An 18129-nucleotide genomic window follows, 5' to 3' on the forward strand; every position below is an offset into this window, starting at 1 on the left:
AGAGAAAACAGCAAAATGCCACCTAGGCTTGAAAAGTTGTAAAACCCAACACATAAGCCTATAAAAAGTGCCAACATATCCCAGCAAAGCAGTGGGCCTTTGAGCCATCCCTCATCAGTGTACACGGGCTGGGCTGGGAAACTTAGAGAAGTCTTGGTGCTTCTGGGTTTCAGTCTTGCTTAGAATGATTCCTCTTTTCCACTTGCCCAGTCCTCCTTCTGGGAATAGGAATTCACCTGGAGTCTTACAGGAAGCTCGGAGTCTAGCTGACCTGGAATTCAGCTACTGCCGTTCTCAGAGTGCAGGCTGGAGCTGGTGTTTGAACACCAGAGGGCGCCCTATCATGAGGCCTCTCGGAAGACGCTCCTTATTCTGCTCTGGGAGCAGCCAGAGCACACCTAACTCCAGAGCTGGCTGCCAACCAATTAGGGCGGGCCAAGTTAATTTTTACAAGGTAAAAGGTGCTATAAAAGGTAAGTCCTCTCTTGCTTTTCACAGCGTCTTCCACTGTCGGTTATGAGAAATATGGAGACAATGGCACAAGCTGGGTCCAGTGTCCTAGTCTGGGTGGCCTGTCTACTCCTGGCATTTCCTGCCACCGGCACTGGTAAGACACACTCCCTGAACCTGTGAAGTGGGGGCTTCCGGCCCGGTAGGAAACCTGAGGAAGGAGAGTGAGGCAGTCAGAGTGGGCAGCCCTCTCAGGAAAGGGGTCCAGTAGAGAAGAACGCAGGCGCTGTGCATCCTTCTGAGCAGGGGTCATGAGGAGATGAGGGGTTGTGATGGTGATGGTATTTACTTATTTTCTAGGGACTGAACCCAAGGCCTTAACATACTAGGCAAGCTCTACCTCTGAGCTATAGCCCCAGTCCTATCTTTATGTTTTAAAGAGACACAAGACTTATTTTAATCGGTCCTGGTAAGACAACCAAGAGTGTCATATAGGAAGCTTACTCACAGTTCCCTGAAAAATGGAGGTTCGAATCACCCCATGAGGCCACACAGGGAAGCCACCAGAAGACAGAACAAGTAAGGGGAAACTGGGAGAGACTTCCTTCTTGTTTTCACAAGTGGGCAAGAAGAAGCAACATGGGCTAAGCGGACTTAAAGTAACCAGGCTCCAGATGTTAAGGCATCTGGACACAGAAAGTAACAAGGCTGACTATCATACCGTATTTAGCATGTGAGTAACCTGAGGTTTCAGTGGGCAGCAGGTCTGATTAAGCCTAGAGGTTGTGACACAAGGTAAAAAAAAAAAAAAAAAAGAGGAAGTCAGGGACACCCGTGGAGACAGGAGCCCTGTGTGCTAACACACACTTGTAATCCTAGCACTGAGGGTAGAGGCAGGAGGATCAGGGGTTAAAAGTTAGTCATTATGTAGCAAATTCAAGGCCAGAATGAACTTTCTCAAAAATAAACAAATAGTAATCATGAAGAGCACCACTGGCTGGAGAGCTCAACCATGATGCTGTGTGGAGAGTACTCTGAATAGAACTCCACAACAGACACTGGAGAAACAAATGCTCCTTAGTTCTAAAAGTCCAGCCTTCATCCATCCCCTCTTGGAGGCTGTAGACTCACCCAGTGGCCCCTCTCTCCCCATCTCAGGACCCAAAGTCCCTCAGCCTGAAGTGGATACCCCCCTGGGTCGTGTGAGAGGCCGGCAGGTGGGTGTGAAGGGTACAGACCACCTGGTGAATGTCTTCCTGGGCATTCCGTTTGCTCAGGCACCTCTCGGGCCTCTGCGGTTCTCAGCCCCACTCCCACCACAGCCCTGGGAAGGTGTGAGAGATGCCAGCACCAATCCCCCAATGTGAGTACCCCTGCAGGAGGTGGGCAAGAGGGCAGGGTGGCGGCGACAGCTGGACACCAGGGTGTGTGGAGCTGACAGCTGGCCCTGGGATCCCCTTTGGCTGCAGGTGCCTGCAGGATGTAGAGAGAATGAGCAATGGCAGATTCACCCTCAACGAAAAGCTTCAGATCTACTCTATTTCTGAGGACTGCCTGATCCTCAACATCTACAGCCCCACTGAAGCCACTGCAGGGGCCAGACTGCCGGTATACAGTCCAGAGGACCCCCCCATCCAGCTCTGCCATGCCATCTGCCCCTCTATACCCCCTTTTCCTTAGAATACCCTAGGCAGCTAGGTGGGTGACTGGAGTCCCAGAAGCTGGAGTCACTGATTCATAGCCATTTCTACAGGTCATGGTATGGATCCATGGGGGCTCTCTGGTAGTTGGTTCTGCCACCTCCCATGATGGATCAGCCCTGGCTGCCTATGGGAATGTTGTAGTAGTCACTGTCCAGTACCGCCTTGGGATCTTTGGCTTCCTCAGGTAAGATGGCCAGCCTGGAAGAGGACATTGTATCCCTGAGGAAGGCCTTCTCATAAGAATCTAAGGGTGGAGGGGTAGGGAAGGGTGTTCAGCCAGTAAAGTTTGCTTGCCATACAAACAAAGACATGAATTGGAGTTCCCAACATCCATATAAAAGCTAGGTATGACTGCATATGTCTGTAATCTCAGCACTAACTACTCAAGTAGAGATCCTGTTTCAAAAACTAAGAAGCAAAGCAGTTAAGCAAGATGCCTAATGTTGATGTTTGGCCTCCACGTGTGTACACGACAGGAATTTATATGTGCATGCACTACACACACACACACACACACACACACACACACACACACACACACACACGAGAGGAGGGTACAGAGAGGGAGAGAGGGAGAGAACATCCCAGGGCTCCACGATGGGAAGGGGCCCAATCAAAGCCAGATCTGAACATTGAACTTGGGTAAAGGGTGGAGTTAGAGCCCTATCAGGGAATGGGGACAAAGAGCAACAAACTCTGTTACCCATCTGAGAGCCAGCTCTGACTGACTGCATTGCTACATCTGCCCACACCATATACTGGGAAAACAGGTGGCAGTGGTGAGTCATAGCCAAGGCAAGATCAGGGAGCAGAGGAGTGCCCAAGGCCCTGGTGAATGATTTCAAAGCAAATTTGCAGAGTGCAATAAAAAAATAATTATGTCTTGGGAACTATGTTGTGCTAATGACTGCCTTGCCCTGCCCCTAGCACCGGGGACAAGCACATGCCGGGCAACCGAGGCCTCCTAGATGTGGTAGCTGCTCTACGCTGGGTGCAGGGAAACATAGCCCCCTTTGGGGGTGATCCCAACTGTGTCACTATCTTCGGTAACTCTGCTGGTGGCATGATCGTCTCGTCCCTGGTGAGTTATCACAGAGAAGTAGCAACTGTGGCCAGGTCTGAGAGGGCTTCTGTGGCCCCAGACCTAGCTCTTCTGCCTGCTGACATCATCTGTTCTCTCTGCTGTTCCCAGGTCCTGTCTCCAATGTCTGCGGGGCTCTTCCACAGAGCCATATCCCAGAGTGGGGTTATCAACAGCAAGATACTGAAGGAGATGAACCCATGGCCTGAAGCTCAGGTCTGCCTTTCCTTCACTCTCTTATACTAAGTGTTGTGCCTCAAAACCTACTCTGTAGGTCAGGTTTGGAGAGGAAGGAATAACCACTACGGAGTTACCAATAGGCTCAGAGGCGATGACTACTGCAGTCCAGGAGGTAGACAGTCAGACATAGCTTTCTGGAGAAGGCCACCCCTGAGGAGATTATCTCCGGTCTTTCCGGGGGCATTTTTAGAGATCTCCCCTTTCCCCAAGGATCCTTTGGGAGCCTTCCATTCCCAGCCACACTGTTGTCTACGAGATTTGTCCCCTTGTAAGGAGTAACCAGAAGAAGTCACCAAGAACTTCCCTAATAGGAACTGTGCATGCAAAAACTTCAGGCATAAGACAAAGGGATGGGTCATAGAAGCAGGAAGCCATCAGGTAGGGGCCAGGGCAAGAAGAGAATGTACTGAAGAAGTGGAGGGTAGTGCAGAGACCTGAAAGGCCATGCCTGAGAGTCTGGGCAGGATGCAAAGGGCTAGAAGAGGCAGGGAAACAAATCTAAGGCACATGGAGTGGAAGGTGGAATGGAGAGAGCAATCTGGAGATCCAAGGCCAGGGAGACGGTGAAGGTAGAGTCTAGGCAAGCTCTAGAGACACTGATGGGGTAAGCAACGAGAGGCTGGACCTATCATTAGTTCAGCTGGTCCTAGGCCCTGGCTGTGATGATGGAGGAAGCAATAACACTGGATTTGAGAAATTATTCAGGAACCTCAGCAGGACACATTGCTCCTTGTCTGCCCAAGAGCAGCAGCATACCCCTAACCTGACTATAGAGGGGAGAGATTTTCTTACCACAAATGTCAGACCTCCTCTGTCTCTCTGGATGCCATCCCTCCAGCCTCCCTGCCCTGCTCCAGACTCAGCACCCCTTCCATTCCCTACCAGACATGTCCATGCATGTCCTTATTGGTACCACAAACTATTACTGAACTAGAAAAGGACACAGTCTCAGACAGATGAAGGGTACACAGGAACAGGGATCAGCCCCCATAAGCTGGTAGCAGGTCTCTCGGGCTAGCCTTGGATCCAGACAGTGACATCACAGCTCAGTACAGAGAGTAACGCTCGAGAGTTGAAGGGTGTGTGTCTGAGAGGCAACATTCTTCTGTCTGTCCTCAGACCTTTGCCAGCTCCTTGGCCTGCAGCTCCGTATCCTCGGCTGAGCTGGTGCAGTGTCTGCTGCAGAAGGAAGGAAGGGACCTTAACAAGCAGGTATGTCACCTCTTGGGGGATGATGACAGACAATGGCCAGAGGGGTCCTGTCCAGTTCCTGCCGAATCAGTAGGCTGGGTCCTGACAGTCGGTCTCCCACCTTGCTTTTCTTACAGAAAAATGTGAACATTTCCTACATAATCAACGACTCCTTCTTCCCAAGAAGCCCAGAGAAGCTCCTAATGGAGAAGCAATTCCCCACTGTGCCCTACCTCCTGGGAGTCAACAACCATGAGTTTGGCTGGCTCATGCTCAAGGTGAGTGTCCTCTGGCACCTGTGCTCTTCAAGGCCCTGCCCAGACAGTCTTCTCCACATGGTCACCACAGCAGCCATGCTCCAAGCATCCAGGCACTCTCATTTGGTAAGTGAGAAAGCTGAGGGTGAAGGCCACTCAGCTTCATTTCACCAAGCAAATGCTCCCTGTGTTGAAGACTCAGCTTTTGCAAAGTGGTCTTCTGGGAAGTGCTAACCTACAGCGCATTCTTGACGGTGGCTGGCTGATATATGCTGTTCTGAGCAATGGGGGAGTGTGACTCTGCCTGAGAAACTCACTGACTAAGACTCCCAGGCTTCTGACAGCACTCAGCCGCTGGGGACATGATGGGTCAGGTGCCTTCTAATCCAGTCTGTGTACACAGTGCTTGTAATAGCGGCTCCGCCATACTGTACTCCTGGACACTTGTCTTCATTCCGCTATTTTCACTTGTCTACTCATCTTCACAGAAACCTTTTTCTCTCTCCGGTGATGCTGAAGACCAAACACGGGTCTTCCCACATGCTAGCCAAGTACTCTGCCCCTGAACCTACCCCTTAAGCCATCAGTTGTTTTTGGTGGATGAAACCTCTCACAACGGAAAAGTCCATCGTGTCTCTTCACTTTGTGGGTTGAGCAGCTGCTATGGGCCACACCAGCTCACAGTGCAGTGCTCTGTTCAGCTGACACCATGCTGTCAAAAAAGAAACAAAAGGCTTCTTGTCTTGACATCCCCCACTGAAAATCATTCCACCACAAAAATTGGCTTCTCTGTGCCAGGGCCTGGACACACATGAACTCAGTCCCACAAGGATCCTAGGAGGCAGATCGTTGATATTTTGTTCACAGATTAGAAAACTGAGGCACAAGAAGTTCAAGTAACTTCATGAACCTAGTAAGTGGTAGACCTGGTATTTGAACTCAAAAAGTCAGATGTCAGGTGCTATTAAAACTAGATCAGCTAAGCCAGGAACCAAGGATGCTCCTGTAATCCACTCAAGTGGCAGAGGTGGGAGTGTCTCAAGTCTGAGACCAACCTGGGCTACATCATGAGCTCTTGTCTCAAAAACAAAATTACCTGTAAGATATAAAGCCAATATTTGATTTCATTGCCTGGGGTCTTTGTTTGTTTATTTCTTGTTTTGAAGCAGGGTCTCATCATGTAGTTCAACTGTCCTAAACTCACTATGTAACCCAGGCTGACCTCGAACTTGAGGCAATCCACCTGCCTCAGCCTCTCAAGTGCTAGGATTAGACATGAGCCAACATACCAGGTAATGTGATATTTTTAACTAGTGTCCATGACATTCTGAGGTGAACCATGGGGGACCCTAGCTCCATCCCCAGCACACCCATAGAAAAGCCAGGCATGGCACTGGATGCCGGTAATCCCAGTGCTGGGAAGGTGGAGGCAGGGGGATCCTGCAACTCACTGCTCAGCCAGTCTAGCCAACCTGACCAACTCCAGGTTCTGTAAGAGACTCTGTCTCACAAAATAAGGTGGAAAGAGATTGAGAAAAACAACCAGCATCAACTTGTGACCTACACACACACACACACACACACACAAACACACACACACACATGCACACATACATGTGCACACAAACACACATATGTGCACACAAATACATGTACACAGAGATACAAAAGAAGAACAATATTAAATAAATATTCTCCTCCCTGGCAATACTGCCATGAGCCTCTGACAGACGTATGCAATGCCACTCTCCTAGGCACCTCCATTCTTAGCAATCAGAATTTTCTCAGTTATGTTTGTGTGCTTCTGGCTTTGACTACCCATGGCTCTATCATGAGTTTGTAAATGCTGGCCTAGGAATGCCCTCCTGCTCAGCCCTGAGGATGGAGGACAGCTATTGAGCTATACTGAGAGAACCTTGACGTCTGTCCCCACAGGTCTGGGATATCCTGGATAAGTTGGAACATTTGAGCCAGGAGGAGCTGCTGGAGATTTCAAGGCCCTTCTTGGCCCTTATGGTAAGGTAAAAAGAAGGAGGAAGGGGCTGCTGGGCACCTCGTACAGCACTCTCTGATCCACTCCCAAAACCCAATTGATGAGTCTTAATTCCATTAAAATTAAAGACCAGGAGTGATGACTCTGGACCATCATCCCAGTGTAGCAGGAATCTTAAATGTTCTTATTAATAAAATCAAACCCGAGGCGAGTTATTGGGGTCCATGCTGGTAGATCAGAGAGACAGAACAAGCCACAGCTATCTCACCTCGCCGGATCCTCAGCTGGTCTTGTCTCCTCAGACTGGAGGCCTCTGAGTCCTCATCCGGAATGGGTCTCAGCTGAATTACTGCTCAAAAGCCTGAATGCTTAACCAGCCAAATGCTTAACCAGGCCAAAATGCTTCTAGTTTCTCGCCCTCACGCCTTATATATTTCCTGCTTTCTACACCACTCCTGGATTAAAGGCTGGCTTTCTGGATTAAAGGCGTGTCACCATGCTTGGCTATTTCAATGTGCTTGAACTCACAGAGATCCAGAGGGATTTCTATCTCTGGAATGCTAGGATTAAAGGTGTGAGTGCCACCATTTTCTAGCCTTTGTATCTAGTGGCTGTCTGTTCTCTGACCCCAGATAAATTTATTAAGGTACACAATATTTTGGAGAACACAATACCACCACATCCCAGCATTCAGGAAGTTGAGGCAGAAAAATTACAGAAAATTTAAGGCCACCCTATGGGTTGCAAAGTGAGTTCTAGGCTAGCCTGGACTACAGAGTGAGACTTTGTCTAAAAAAAAATTAGTTTGAGATAGTATGGTTCAAAGGTCATCCCCATGGAGACCACCCCTTCAGGGGCACACCCTACCTACCCAGGACTGTGTCATGCCCAGCATACAGCTAGGCATCCATCTTCTTTGGTTCCCGTGGCAGCTCTGTGAAGCAGACACTGTCAGTACCCCTGTTGTACAGATAAGAAAAGTGACCCCGGAGCACAAATGTTCAGATCTCATTGTCAGGTATGGAGCTAGAGGGACCTGGGATCAGACAGATCCCAGCCCTGGTCACTGGTCCAGTTCTCCGGTCTCTCTGAGCCCACAGCTCCACTTCTAATGGAGATGATGCTTCCTGCTCACCTGAGCTCTCCTGGGGAGACTGGGCACTGCACGTGAAGAGCTGACTAGATAGCCAGGCAGCACTTATGTGTACTCTCTTCTTTGGAAACCCCAGAGCCCTCTCCTTCATGCAGCCTCATTGCTGCCTTCTGGAACTATGAGGCACCCCCATTTATTGCTTATTCCCAGTTAACTTCTACCTAGCATCTGCTCCCAGACCACACTCGGTGCTGCAGACCTCACATAGGCTTCCAAACAACTTACCAGACGCTGGCTTTCAGAGTAGTCCAGACTCCTGCTTGATGTGGGGCTGACAGTGGCCGCAGGGCTAACACTTAGCTCTACACTTGAGCTTATCCTGCCCAGACACAATCTATTAATAAAACATCCAGGGAGGCAGGGGGTGGATAGCTGTCCCCTGGAGCATGAGCCCCAGGATGTGGAAGGACCTACAGTAGAGGATGTGACCATCTGTGGGAGGTCTGCCAAAGCTGTGGGACCTGAACAGGCCTGAGGCTGACCTCTCACTCCAGGATATGCCCCCTGAGATTGTGTCCACCGTCATAGATGAATACCTAGACAATGGCTCAGACGGACCAGCTAAAAGGTATGCCTTCCAGGAACTGCTAGGTGATATCGCGTTTGTCATTCCTACCTTGAACTTCTCAAGACACCTCCAAGGTAAGCCAGCCCTTGCCACCTGCCCTGACTTCCCTGTACCATCACGGGTGATGAGGTAGCTGCTGATAAGTACAGAGTCCCCTCGTGCCCTGCATCCACACCTGCTGACACCTTTTTCTTTGAGATGCAGCATCACAGAAGTAGGTGGTACCTCTGGCAGAGTACTTTGCAGATGAAACAGAGGTTCGGAGAGTTAAGGTGACTTACCAAAGGTCCCCCAGCAGGACTCATCCCTAAGTCTTTCTTGGGGAATCATTCACTTGGTGAGAACCTTGGTTCTCTTTAAGTGCTTCTCCTGGGAGAAGTCTTGCTTCCCCCGAACCTGGCACAGTCCTGTAACAGCCCCGATTCTTAACCTTGTGACTTCAGGCAAGATTTCGAGGTTTTCTCTGGACTTCGCTTTCATCACATGTAAAGTGAGAATATAGTGAAGGTTAGTCTAAACCAGTGGTTCTCAGCTTTCCTAAAGTTTTACCCCTTTAACACTGTTCCTCATGTTGTGATGACCCCCAACCACAAAATTATTTCGTTGCTACTTCTTAACTGTAATTTTGTTACTGTTATGAATTGTAGTGCAAATATCCAATATGCAGGATATCTGATATGTGGCCCCCAAAGGGTTTCGAACCACAGGTTAAGAACCGCTGATCTAAAGATCATCCTGAGTGTGGAACAAATGGTACAGCTCACAGAGGTATCAGGCAGGCAGGATGTGCTGACTTCCATCCCAGCACTTAGGAAGTGAAGACAGTAGGATCAGGGATTCAAGGTCATCTTTGGCTACATAGTAAGTCAGAGGAGAGCTCAGGAATGCCTGCTGTCTACCTCTGATCTGCACCATGATGATGGTGGTGGTGGTGGCGGCGGCGGCGGCGGGGCGGCGGCGGCGGCGGCGGCGGCAGCGATGATGATGATGATGATGACTGATGTCACTGCAAGCTTGTGCTGCCAGATGCCCTGATTTAACTGTCGGCACCTAACATGAATCCTGCCATCTCTGTAGATGCCGGGTGCCCTGTCTTCTTGTATGAGTTCCAGCATACACCCAGTTCTTTTGCAAATTCAAGCCAGCCTGGGTGAAGGCTGACCATGGGTCTGAGAGTCCCTTCGTTTTTGGAGGTCCTTTCCTCACAGATGAGAGCAACCTCCTGGGTAAGGACAGACAAACATTCAATCCCTAGGCTACGATTCTCCAAAGTGGTCTTTTGGGAACAGAGGTTTCAGTTTGTACCAGGGACCTTTGGGCATAGTCCAAGCTTCACCTGACCCTGATCCAGATCTGTCCCTCCTACCAGCCTTCCCAGAGGCCACAGAGGAAGAGAAGCAGCTAAGCCTGACCATGATGGCCCAATGGACCCAGTTTGCACACACAGGGTGAGTAGGAGGTAGCACATGCCAGGCTTGGGGCCTCATATCTGCCCCTACCCAGGGTATAGGATCAACCCTTGGTTCTCACTCGTTCCTCTCACCCAGGAACCCCAATGGCAAGGGGTTGCCTTCTTGGCCCCAGTTAAACCAGTTAGAACAATACTTGGAGATTGGCCTAAAACCACGGACTGGGGTGAACCTAAAGAAGAACCGGCTACAGTTCTGGTCAGAGACACTGCCCAGAAAAATCCAAGATTGGCACCAACAGCAGAAGACCAGAAAATCTCCAGAGGAACTCTGAGGCAGAACCTACCTGGACCTTCCTGACTGGGGCCAACCCAAAGAGTAGTGGAGTCCCAGCAGGGTAGCCTCTTTCTGTTTCTAGAAACTTTAACCTGGACCAGGCTGATGTGAGCACATGTTCCTTAAAGCATCAGCCACTGCAAGACAGGTGTGTGCACTAGCGAAATGTCACCACACTGGTTTCTGCCTCTGGACCCTTGCACAAGCTCCTGCTTCTTCCTGGGGTGTCTTGAATCCTTGCTCTATGGCAAGATCCAGCACATTACTCAAGCTCTTCAGAGGATCTGTTCTTCTGGGAAAGCTCCTCTGCCTTCTCTAGGCAACGTGTGCCCATTAGAACCCAGTCTACCATGAGCTCACATCGTCCATGTCTGTGTCATTGTCCCTCCCACAGAAAGTCTCTAAAAATGGAAGTAGATCACCTCACTCTGTCACCCACGGCAAGATTAGGCAGGACCTGGAGGCAGGGAGTGTTTCATAAGTGAATGACAGACAGAATCTATGATCGTGGATTCTAGATTTGAACCCAGACCCTTCAGGCACCAAAATCATGTTCCATCCCCCACAGATGTCCACCCTGACCAGGAAGGTGACCTCCAAAGGCAGAGCTCTGTTGAGGTGGAAGTCTTGGGGCACAGGGGGCCCTAGCTTTGAACAAACCTAGCACCTAGAGGTCTCCAACCAGGACCTAGTCTCCTTCTCTCTACTCACTGCCCTTTGCTTCTGCACAAGGCAGAACAGAACCCAGCAAGGTCACCCTCATCAGATACAGTCTTTAGCTTCAGGACCTGGTCTCCGAGCTTATAGACAAAGGGCAGGAGCTCTTCCCTTGTCTCCCAGAAGCAGAGGACAATCACAACAATCTGCCTGCACCTCATGGGACCGACCAGGACACAGCAGTGAAGGTCAAGACAAAGGGTCTGAACCGGTACAGCGGTCAGCACAACCCTAGAGTGCCCACTCAGGCCACAGGTTTTTAGAGTAGGATATTCATGTTCTTTTTCAGAATCAGTATATCATTCCCTCAAAACATCTGGATTTTGAGACTGGGGAGGGGGTACCCCAGTGACAGAGCATCTGCTAAGTGTGCAAGAGGAACTATTCAATGCAGCACACACTCAAAACAAATCTAGATTTTGATCCACTTCCCTGTGTCTTGTCTTGTCCCCACTATCCCATCCTATGAGCCCCGGTACCACAAAGAGCTTCTCTGCCAGACTATATCATGGCTGCTAATGGTTCCACGGAAAGCATTTGTAACTGGGGCAGTTATGCTCTGGGAAGTCCCTTTGAGCAAAGAGATGGGCTCTGAGCCCTTTCATACACACCCCTATTCAAAAGCTCCTCGTGACTTTCTGTTCCTCTTAGGGTGGGTTCGAGGTCTTCCCATGGTATTAAAGTTTTGCTGTTCTCAACTCCTCCCACCAAAGAAGTGTGTCCCCATAAGCTGATAGAGAGCCTGACAGCTATGAAGAGGGACCCAGTGTGTGTTTCCGATGACACAAGAGCTGTGAGAAAAAGACAGGCCTGACTTGGGGACAGGGAAGGAGGGCCATCTAAGCCAAGACCTGAAAGATAGGCAGAAGTTGCTCAAATGGGCAGGCCAAAGTATGAACAGGAGACATGAGGGGCAAGGGGCAAGGGGGACCCTTGGCAGAAGGCACAATAGGAACAAGGGCCAAGAGCAGTGGTTCTCAACCTTCTTAATCCTTTAACACACTTTGATATACTTTAATACAGTACCTCATTTTATGGTGACCCCCAACCATAATATTTTTGTTGCTACTTCATAACTGTAATTTTGCTACTGTTATGAATCATAATGTAAATATCTGCTATGCAGGTTATCTGATATCCGACTCCTGTGAAAGGGTTGTTCAACTCCCAAAAGGGTCATGACTCACAGGTTGAGAACCACTGGCCAAGAAAAAGACACAGCTGAGGAAATACTGCTCTCTATGGACAGACAGACATTAGATTATCAGGGGGCCTTCACTGTGATCGTATCTTGGGGCAGAGACAGTTGGGGCTCGTTGAATAGGTTCCAGACCCTCTTGAGACTATCCTTTCTTTTCTGTTTATCTCCACAATCTAAATCCTTCTATCTAATATTTCCTGCTGCTGGCACTCAAAACTCTGGGGAGCTGTGGGGTTGATGGGTAAACGCCCCGTACCAGGGTGTCCTAGCCAACAGACGTCCTTGTTCCGGGGACTCAGCAGTCATGTAAAACTGAGGCTACAATAGAAGAAGGCACAGCTTCAGATGAGGAGACTGTTGGATTATGGAGCCTCGGATGGCAGCGAGGCAGAAAGGGCTATGTGTTGGTGTGGTGTGGACACCGGGCGGCACTGCAGGACAGCACTCCTCACCAGACAGAGGGCTAGACAAGTCCAAGCTTAGTTCCACCCACTCTCAGGCTCAGACACATGCACTGACAGATAGGCTGTTCAGTATGAGTCTACCGTTTACTGGATGTATATCTTAGGGCAAGTTTCATTTTGCCTTATTTTGGGTTTTGTTTTTTGGGGTTTTTTTCGGGGGGGGATTTGGTGGGGTTTGTTTGGTTTGGGGTTTGAGTTTGGGTTTTTTATTTTTTGTTTTGTTTTTTGAGACAGGGTTTCTCTGTGTGACCCTGGCTGTACTGGAACTCACTCTGTAAACCAGGCTAGCCTCAAAATCAAGAGATCCACCTACTCTGCTTCCTGAGTGCTGGAGTGCTGGAATTAAAGGAGTTCCTTACCACTGCCCGGCTGGTTTGGGGTTTTGTTTGAGGTTTTTGCGATGCAGGTAAACAAGTCCTTTACTTAGTACTTAGTTCTTTATAGTCTTTGTCGCTCAATTGTCCCATTTGTAAAGTAGGTGTAACTGCATAATTCCTTCGTGTCTGCCATGAGCATTTGAAAGATGATTGACCATAAAGTGCCTGGATGGTTGGCTAGCACCCAGCAAAAGTTCAACAAATGTCCCCTGGCCTAGGTATGGGCACACATTCCAGACACCTAATCACCACCTAAAGATCAGTGAACTGGGGCTGTTAGAAGTGTCACAATTTTAGCATGAGTAGCATGGGCATCTTCTACCTAAAAATAACCTGGAACTAATAGAAGCCCAGAAGATCCATGGGATGATGCTCTGAATGACTCTAAGTGGAGAATGATTATTCTGTGGGAGCCCCAGCCCTTCTTGGGGGTCTTGGGGTCACTGTGGTCCAAGATCCTTCCCCAATCTGACTGTAGCCCCCACACACCCACCTTAGAATTTTTACCTGCTACTTACCACCTCTACACATGTTCCTGGCCCAACTTATTTAGTCCCTAAAACCACTTCAAGGACAAAAAGAGGCTCTTCGGGGGAAATTAGTCCTGCTTCTTGGCAATAACACTGATCTCCTCTCCCTTCTCCCTTCTGGGGCTCACAGGCCTCCCTTCCTACCAGTCCTGGCTCTTGGGCCCTGGGTTACCCTTGCCCTTTGGATCTTCTACTCAAATGGTATTGGCCCCTCATAAGGCCCTGAGCTGACCCCCCTTGATCCTGATGGCATTGCCCAGGGCCCCAGGGCACAAAGAAGTAGTTAACATAGTTAATAAGAGCCCACACTCACTAACAGTTGTCCTCTGTACAGAGGAATAAAAACTGAGAACCACAGAGGGGCAATGCCTTTCTTACAGCCACATACAGTGAGGACAGAGACAGGATTTTTATTTGGAGGCTTGCTGGCCTCTGTCTCCACAATGTACCCTCCTAAAGTAGACTCTACTGATACTGGAGTTTGGGGAGTCTAACTTAGGTGGGACTCTGTGACTATAAGAAGCAGCAAGCCAGCAAGGGAGTCCCAGAGAGAGGTTTTGTTTTTCTTTTTCTTTTTTTTTAAAGATGATGACCTCAAGTAGTGGCTTTGTGGATGACAAAGAAGTAACAGAGGCCAGCGCCATTGTCACTCAGGCACCTGTGTGTTCCCTGCCCTCCAGACCTGCTCTGTAGCCCCAGGATGGAGTAGCATGTGCAATGTTCCTTCCATGGCCTCAGCACCACCAATCAGGTCTACAGATGTAGAGGGGCCTAGAGAGTGAAGAGCCAAGGACAGTTAGCACCCAGATATCCTTCCTCTTGATCCCCAGGCCCTGTTCTACCCTCAAACCATTTGAGACCTGGGGGAGCGAAGAATGAGATATACCATGATTCCTCTTGAATATGCAAACAGCAGTCAGTGGCCATAGGCTTCTGACTTCTCCTGGGAGACCAGGCAGCCCCTAGAATAGACTCAAAGCATCAGGGACCATGTGATGGGTGGTCAGAATCCTATCATCCTAGGTCTAGCCCACAGAGTTAGTGCCCAGCCTTCTTCAGAACCACCCTCTATGGAAGAAGCAGCAAGGAGTTGTCCCTTCCCTCAAGGACTGGGAAATCTGACTCATGGTATGCCAAAGCACAATCCAGTAAGAGTCTTTATGTTCCTCTGTGACCCTCAGACCATAACATGGCCAGGCCCCTGGCTTTTCCAACCTCACAGACTCTCCCTGCCTCAGTCCTTAGCCTGTGGCCTAACCCCTGCATGGCTTGCCAGGCACACCTGGGCTTGGATCAAGCGTGAGGTCGATACTCAGAGGTGCCAGAATTGTGGAAAGAAGACAGTATTGGCAGGAACAGCAGGCGATCCTTGACAATGTCTAGGAAGCCAGGAATGGTGGCACATACCCTGATTCCCAATACTTAGGAGGCAGAGGCAAGTGGATCTCTGTGAGTTTGGAGTCAGCCTGGTCTATGTAGTGAGTTCTAGGCCAGCCAAGGGTTACATAGTAACCCTTTCTCAAAAAGAAGGAGGAGGAAGAGGAGGAGGAGGAGAGGAGGAGGAAAAGGAGGGAGGAGGAGGGAGGAAGAAGAAAAGGAAAAGTCTATATTTGGACTGTCCCAGGTTGAGGTCACCTGAAAATTAGAGATAAGTAATGGAAATGCCCAGTTCCCTCCTGATTGGACCAGATATTCATAAGGGTAGAGCTCAGGTCCATAAGATTTCAGGCCCTTCTGTGAATAATCAGGGCAGTCACTGAAAGCCAGGTTATAGGCCAGGCTCTCTCTAAGTAGAGTAGAGAGAACTAAAATTCCAAATCTGTCCAATAAGTCTGGACAAGTTGATCTCCTGTAAAAGGCTAAAAAGGTCTGCCTTTGTCCTCTGTGGGCGTACATCCAGATAGGAACCCTGGACAGAGATAAGTTGGGCTTGTCTTTTTTTGTTTGTTCATTTATTTGTTTGTTTGTTTGTTTGTTTGTTTGGGATATCTAGGAGTTCAGTTGCTTAACAGTACAAAGAACGCATCCCACATGGACTGTTTTTGAAAAGGAATGATGTTGGTCTCTGTCATCCCTCTGTCTGTGGTGTACTCACAGTCTGAAGTCATCACCTTGAAAAGCCCCCCCCCTTCTTGGATTCTTAGAATCCTAGAACCTCACCTAAGTTAGACACCAACACCCCAACTCCAGCATCTGAAAAGGCTACCCTAAAGAAGGCCAGACTTGTAACTCAGAGGAAAACGAAGACTCCAAATATGAATCTTGACTTTGTTCTTTGTGCTGTCATTGAGAAATGCTTTATATGCCTATATATTATATACCCAATAATGCAATTGGTATAACTGCTCCCCCTGCTTAGCCAAATATTGCTAGGGATTGAATTCCAGCAAGTGAACTCTATTTCTATCCAATACAGACAAGTGCTCTACCAGTGAACCATATCCCTAGCCCCTTCTTACTTTTTATTTTGAGACACTGTCTCTCTAAGTTTCACAAACTGACCTTGAACTTAACATGCAGCTCAGGTGAGCCTTAATCTGTGATCTTCCAGCTTCAGCCTCCCTAGAAGCTGGGATTACAGGCCTTGTGTCACCATGCTTTTAGTTTTTTGTTGTTTTTTTAATTGAGGTCTTGTTATGTAGCCCAGACTGGCCTCAAACTCTTAATATCCCTTAATCCCCTCTCAAGGACTGGGATTTAAGGAGTGTAACACCATGTCTGGCTATAACACTGCCTTCTACAATGGCAACTTTCCTCTTCAAACAATCAAATAGCCACAATCATGGAGAAAACACATATATCAACTTCTAGCATCTCATGTGTCCCGGACAGTCCTGCCCACCTACTGCCCAGTGACTTGTAGAATCTTTACAACAATCATCAGAATTAGCCACTGCTGGCTTTATTTTGCAGGTTTGACCGTTGAGTCTCAGAAAGGTTCTCTGAACACATGGGCAGTGAGTAGCTAAGTGAGCTTGGGGTCCCCATCTGTCAGATTCAGAGGGCAACGTCCCTTCCACCTCATTGCCTGCTTTCCCTTTGTTCAGCCAAGACACTGAGAACTCTATGCCAGGGCTTGCGAATGTAGCTCAGTTGGTAGACTCCTTGCCTAGCATGCACAAAGCCCTGGGTTCGCTCTCCAGAACTGCATAAAACCTGACATGTTTATGACTCTAGCACTCAGGAAGTAGACATAGGAGAACCAGAAGTTCAAGCTCATATCCAGCTACATATCGACCTCAAGACCAGCCTAGACTGCATGAGACCCTATTTCAAAAAAAAGGAAGGGAGGGAAGGAGGGAGTAAGGAAAGAAGGAAGGAAGGAAGGAAGGAAGGGAGGGAGGGAAGGGAGGGAGGGAGGAAGAAGGATGAAAAGAAAAGAAGAGAAAAAGGAGGAGGCAAGACAAAACAAGGCAAACAAAACTCTAAGCCAGTGTGGTGATACATGCCCATTATTCCAGCACTCTAAAGTGAAGAAAGGAGGATGGCAAGCTAGAGGCTAGCCCAGGCTACATAGCAAGACCTTGTCTCAAAATAAGTAAAGAAAGAGAGAATCAAGAGACTCGGGAATTGTTGCTATTTACCCTGAGACAATGATGCACTAGAGTCAGCTGCTGCCTGTCGGCCTGCTCAACATCCCCTGGGCTCCATGTGTGCACTGGATGAGGCCATATGTTTCCCAGACATGTCACCGATGTTCCCGGTCTGACACAACTGCCTTCCATATGGGCCAGGTAAAAGGTTATTACTTCCCTGGGGATAGGCAGCGAGGGTAGAGCCAGCTGTTGGCAGGTCGGGTCCTAGAGGCCCACACAAAACTGGAGCCTACACAGCTGGGTGGGGGAGTTTGTGTGTGGCTGGTCCACCAGGAACCTAGCAGGTGATCTCATTTCCTCGCTTGCCTTTTCACGCCACTCCCTTCCCTGGTCTACCCCAAGCTTGGCCTGCGTTTTGAGTGACATACTCCAGGGTGCTTGGTATATATTGGCAAGCTAATTCTAACAAGAGGCTTGGTAGCAGCAGTAGAAATTTCTGCAACCTGAATTCTAGCATCCTAGTGATGTGAACACTGTCCACCAGGGCTCACAGAATGAGCTGACAGCCAGCGGAAAGCAGGCCCAATCCTTGGTTTTTGTTTTGGTTTGGTTTGGTCTTCTCTAGAAATGTTGGGGGTTGAGCTTAGGGCCCACATTTGCTAGCGAAGCATTTTACACTAAAACTATATCTTTTTTTTTTCAGTTTTTATTTGGAGACAGAATCTTGCTAAATTGTCCGGATAGGCCTTGAACTTGCAATCCTCCTGTTTCTGCTGCCCTCCATTTATAATTACAGACAAGCACCACCACAACCTAGGCTCTCAACCCTCTTTTACTTAAAAAAAATTTTAATTACATTTTAAAATGCATTTGGGAGGGGCCAGCAATGCATATGTAACAGGACATGTTTATGGAAGTCGGAA

General features: G+C 48.8%; 1 protein-coding gene across 1 annotated transcript; it reads left to right on the plus strand.

The window, feature by feature from the left end:
* The first annotated feature begins 475 nt into the window (after window positions 1-475).
* Window positions 476-11810, plus strand: LOC114681096 (carboxylesterase 3A-like). The gene is given in 14 exon segments (XM_028854388.2): window positions 476-607; window positions 1609-1813; window positions 1920-2058; window positions 2204-2337; window positions 3081-3234; window positions 3346-3450; window positions 4594-4686; window positions 4803-4943; window positions 6858-6938; window positions 8563-8710; window positions 9714-9764; window positions 9767-9862; window positions 10006-10084; window positions 10184-11810. Coding segments are annotated over 14 exon segments (1713 nt in total). The 5' UTR covers window positions 476-516; the 3' UTR covers window positions 10380-11810.
* The last annotated feature ends 6319 nt before the right edge of the window (window positions 11811-18129 follow it).

This window comes from Peromyscus leucopus, chromosome 5, assembly GCF_004664715.2.
Source record: "Peromyscus leucopus breed LL Stock chromosome 5, UCI_PerLeu_2.1, whole genome shotgun sequence".
In the NCBI taxonomy this organism is placed as follows: Eukaryota; Metazoa; Chordata; class Mammalia; order Rodentia; family Cricetidae; genus Peromyscus; species Peromyscus leucopus.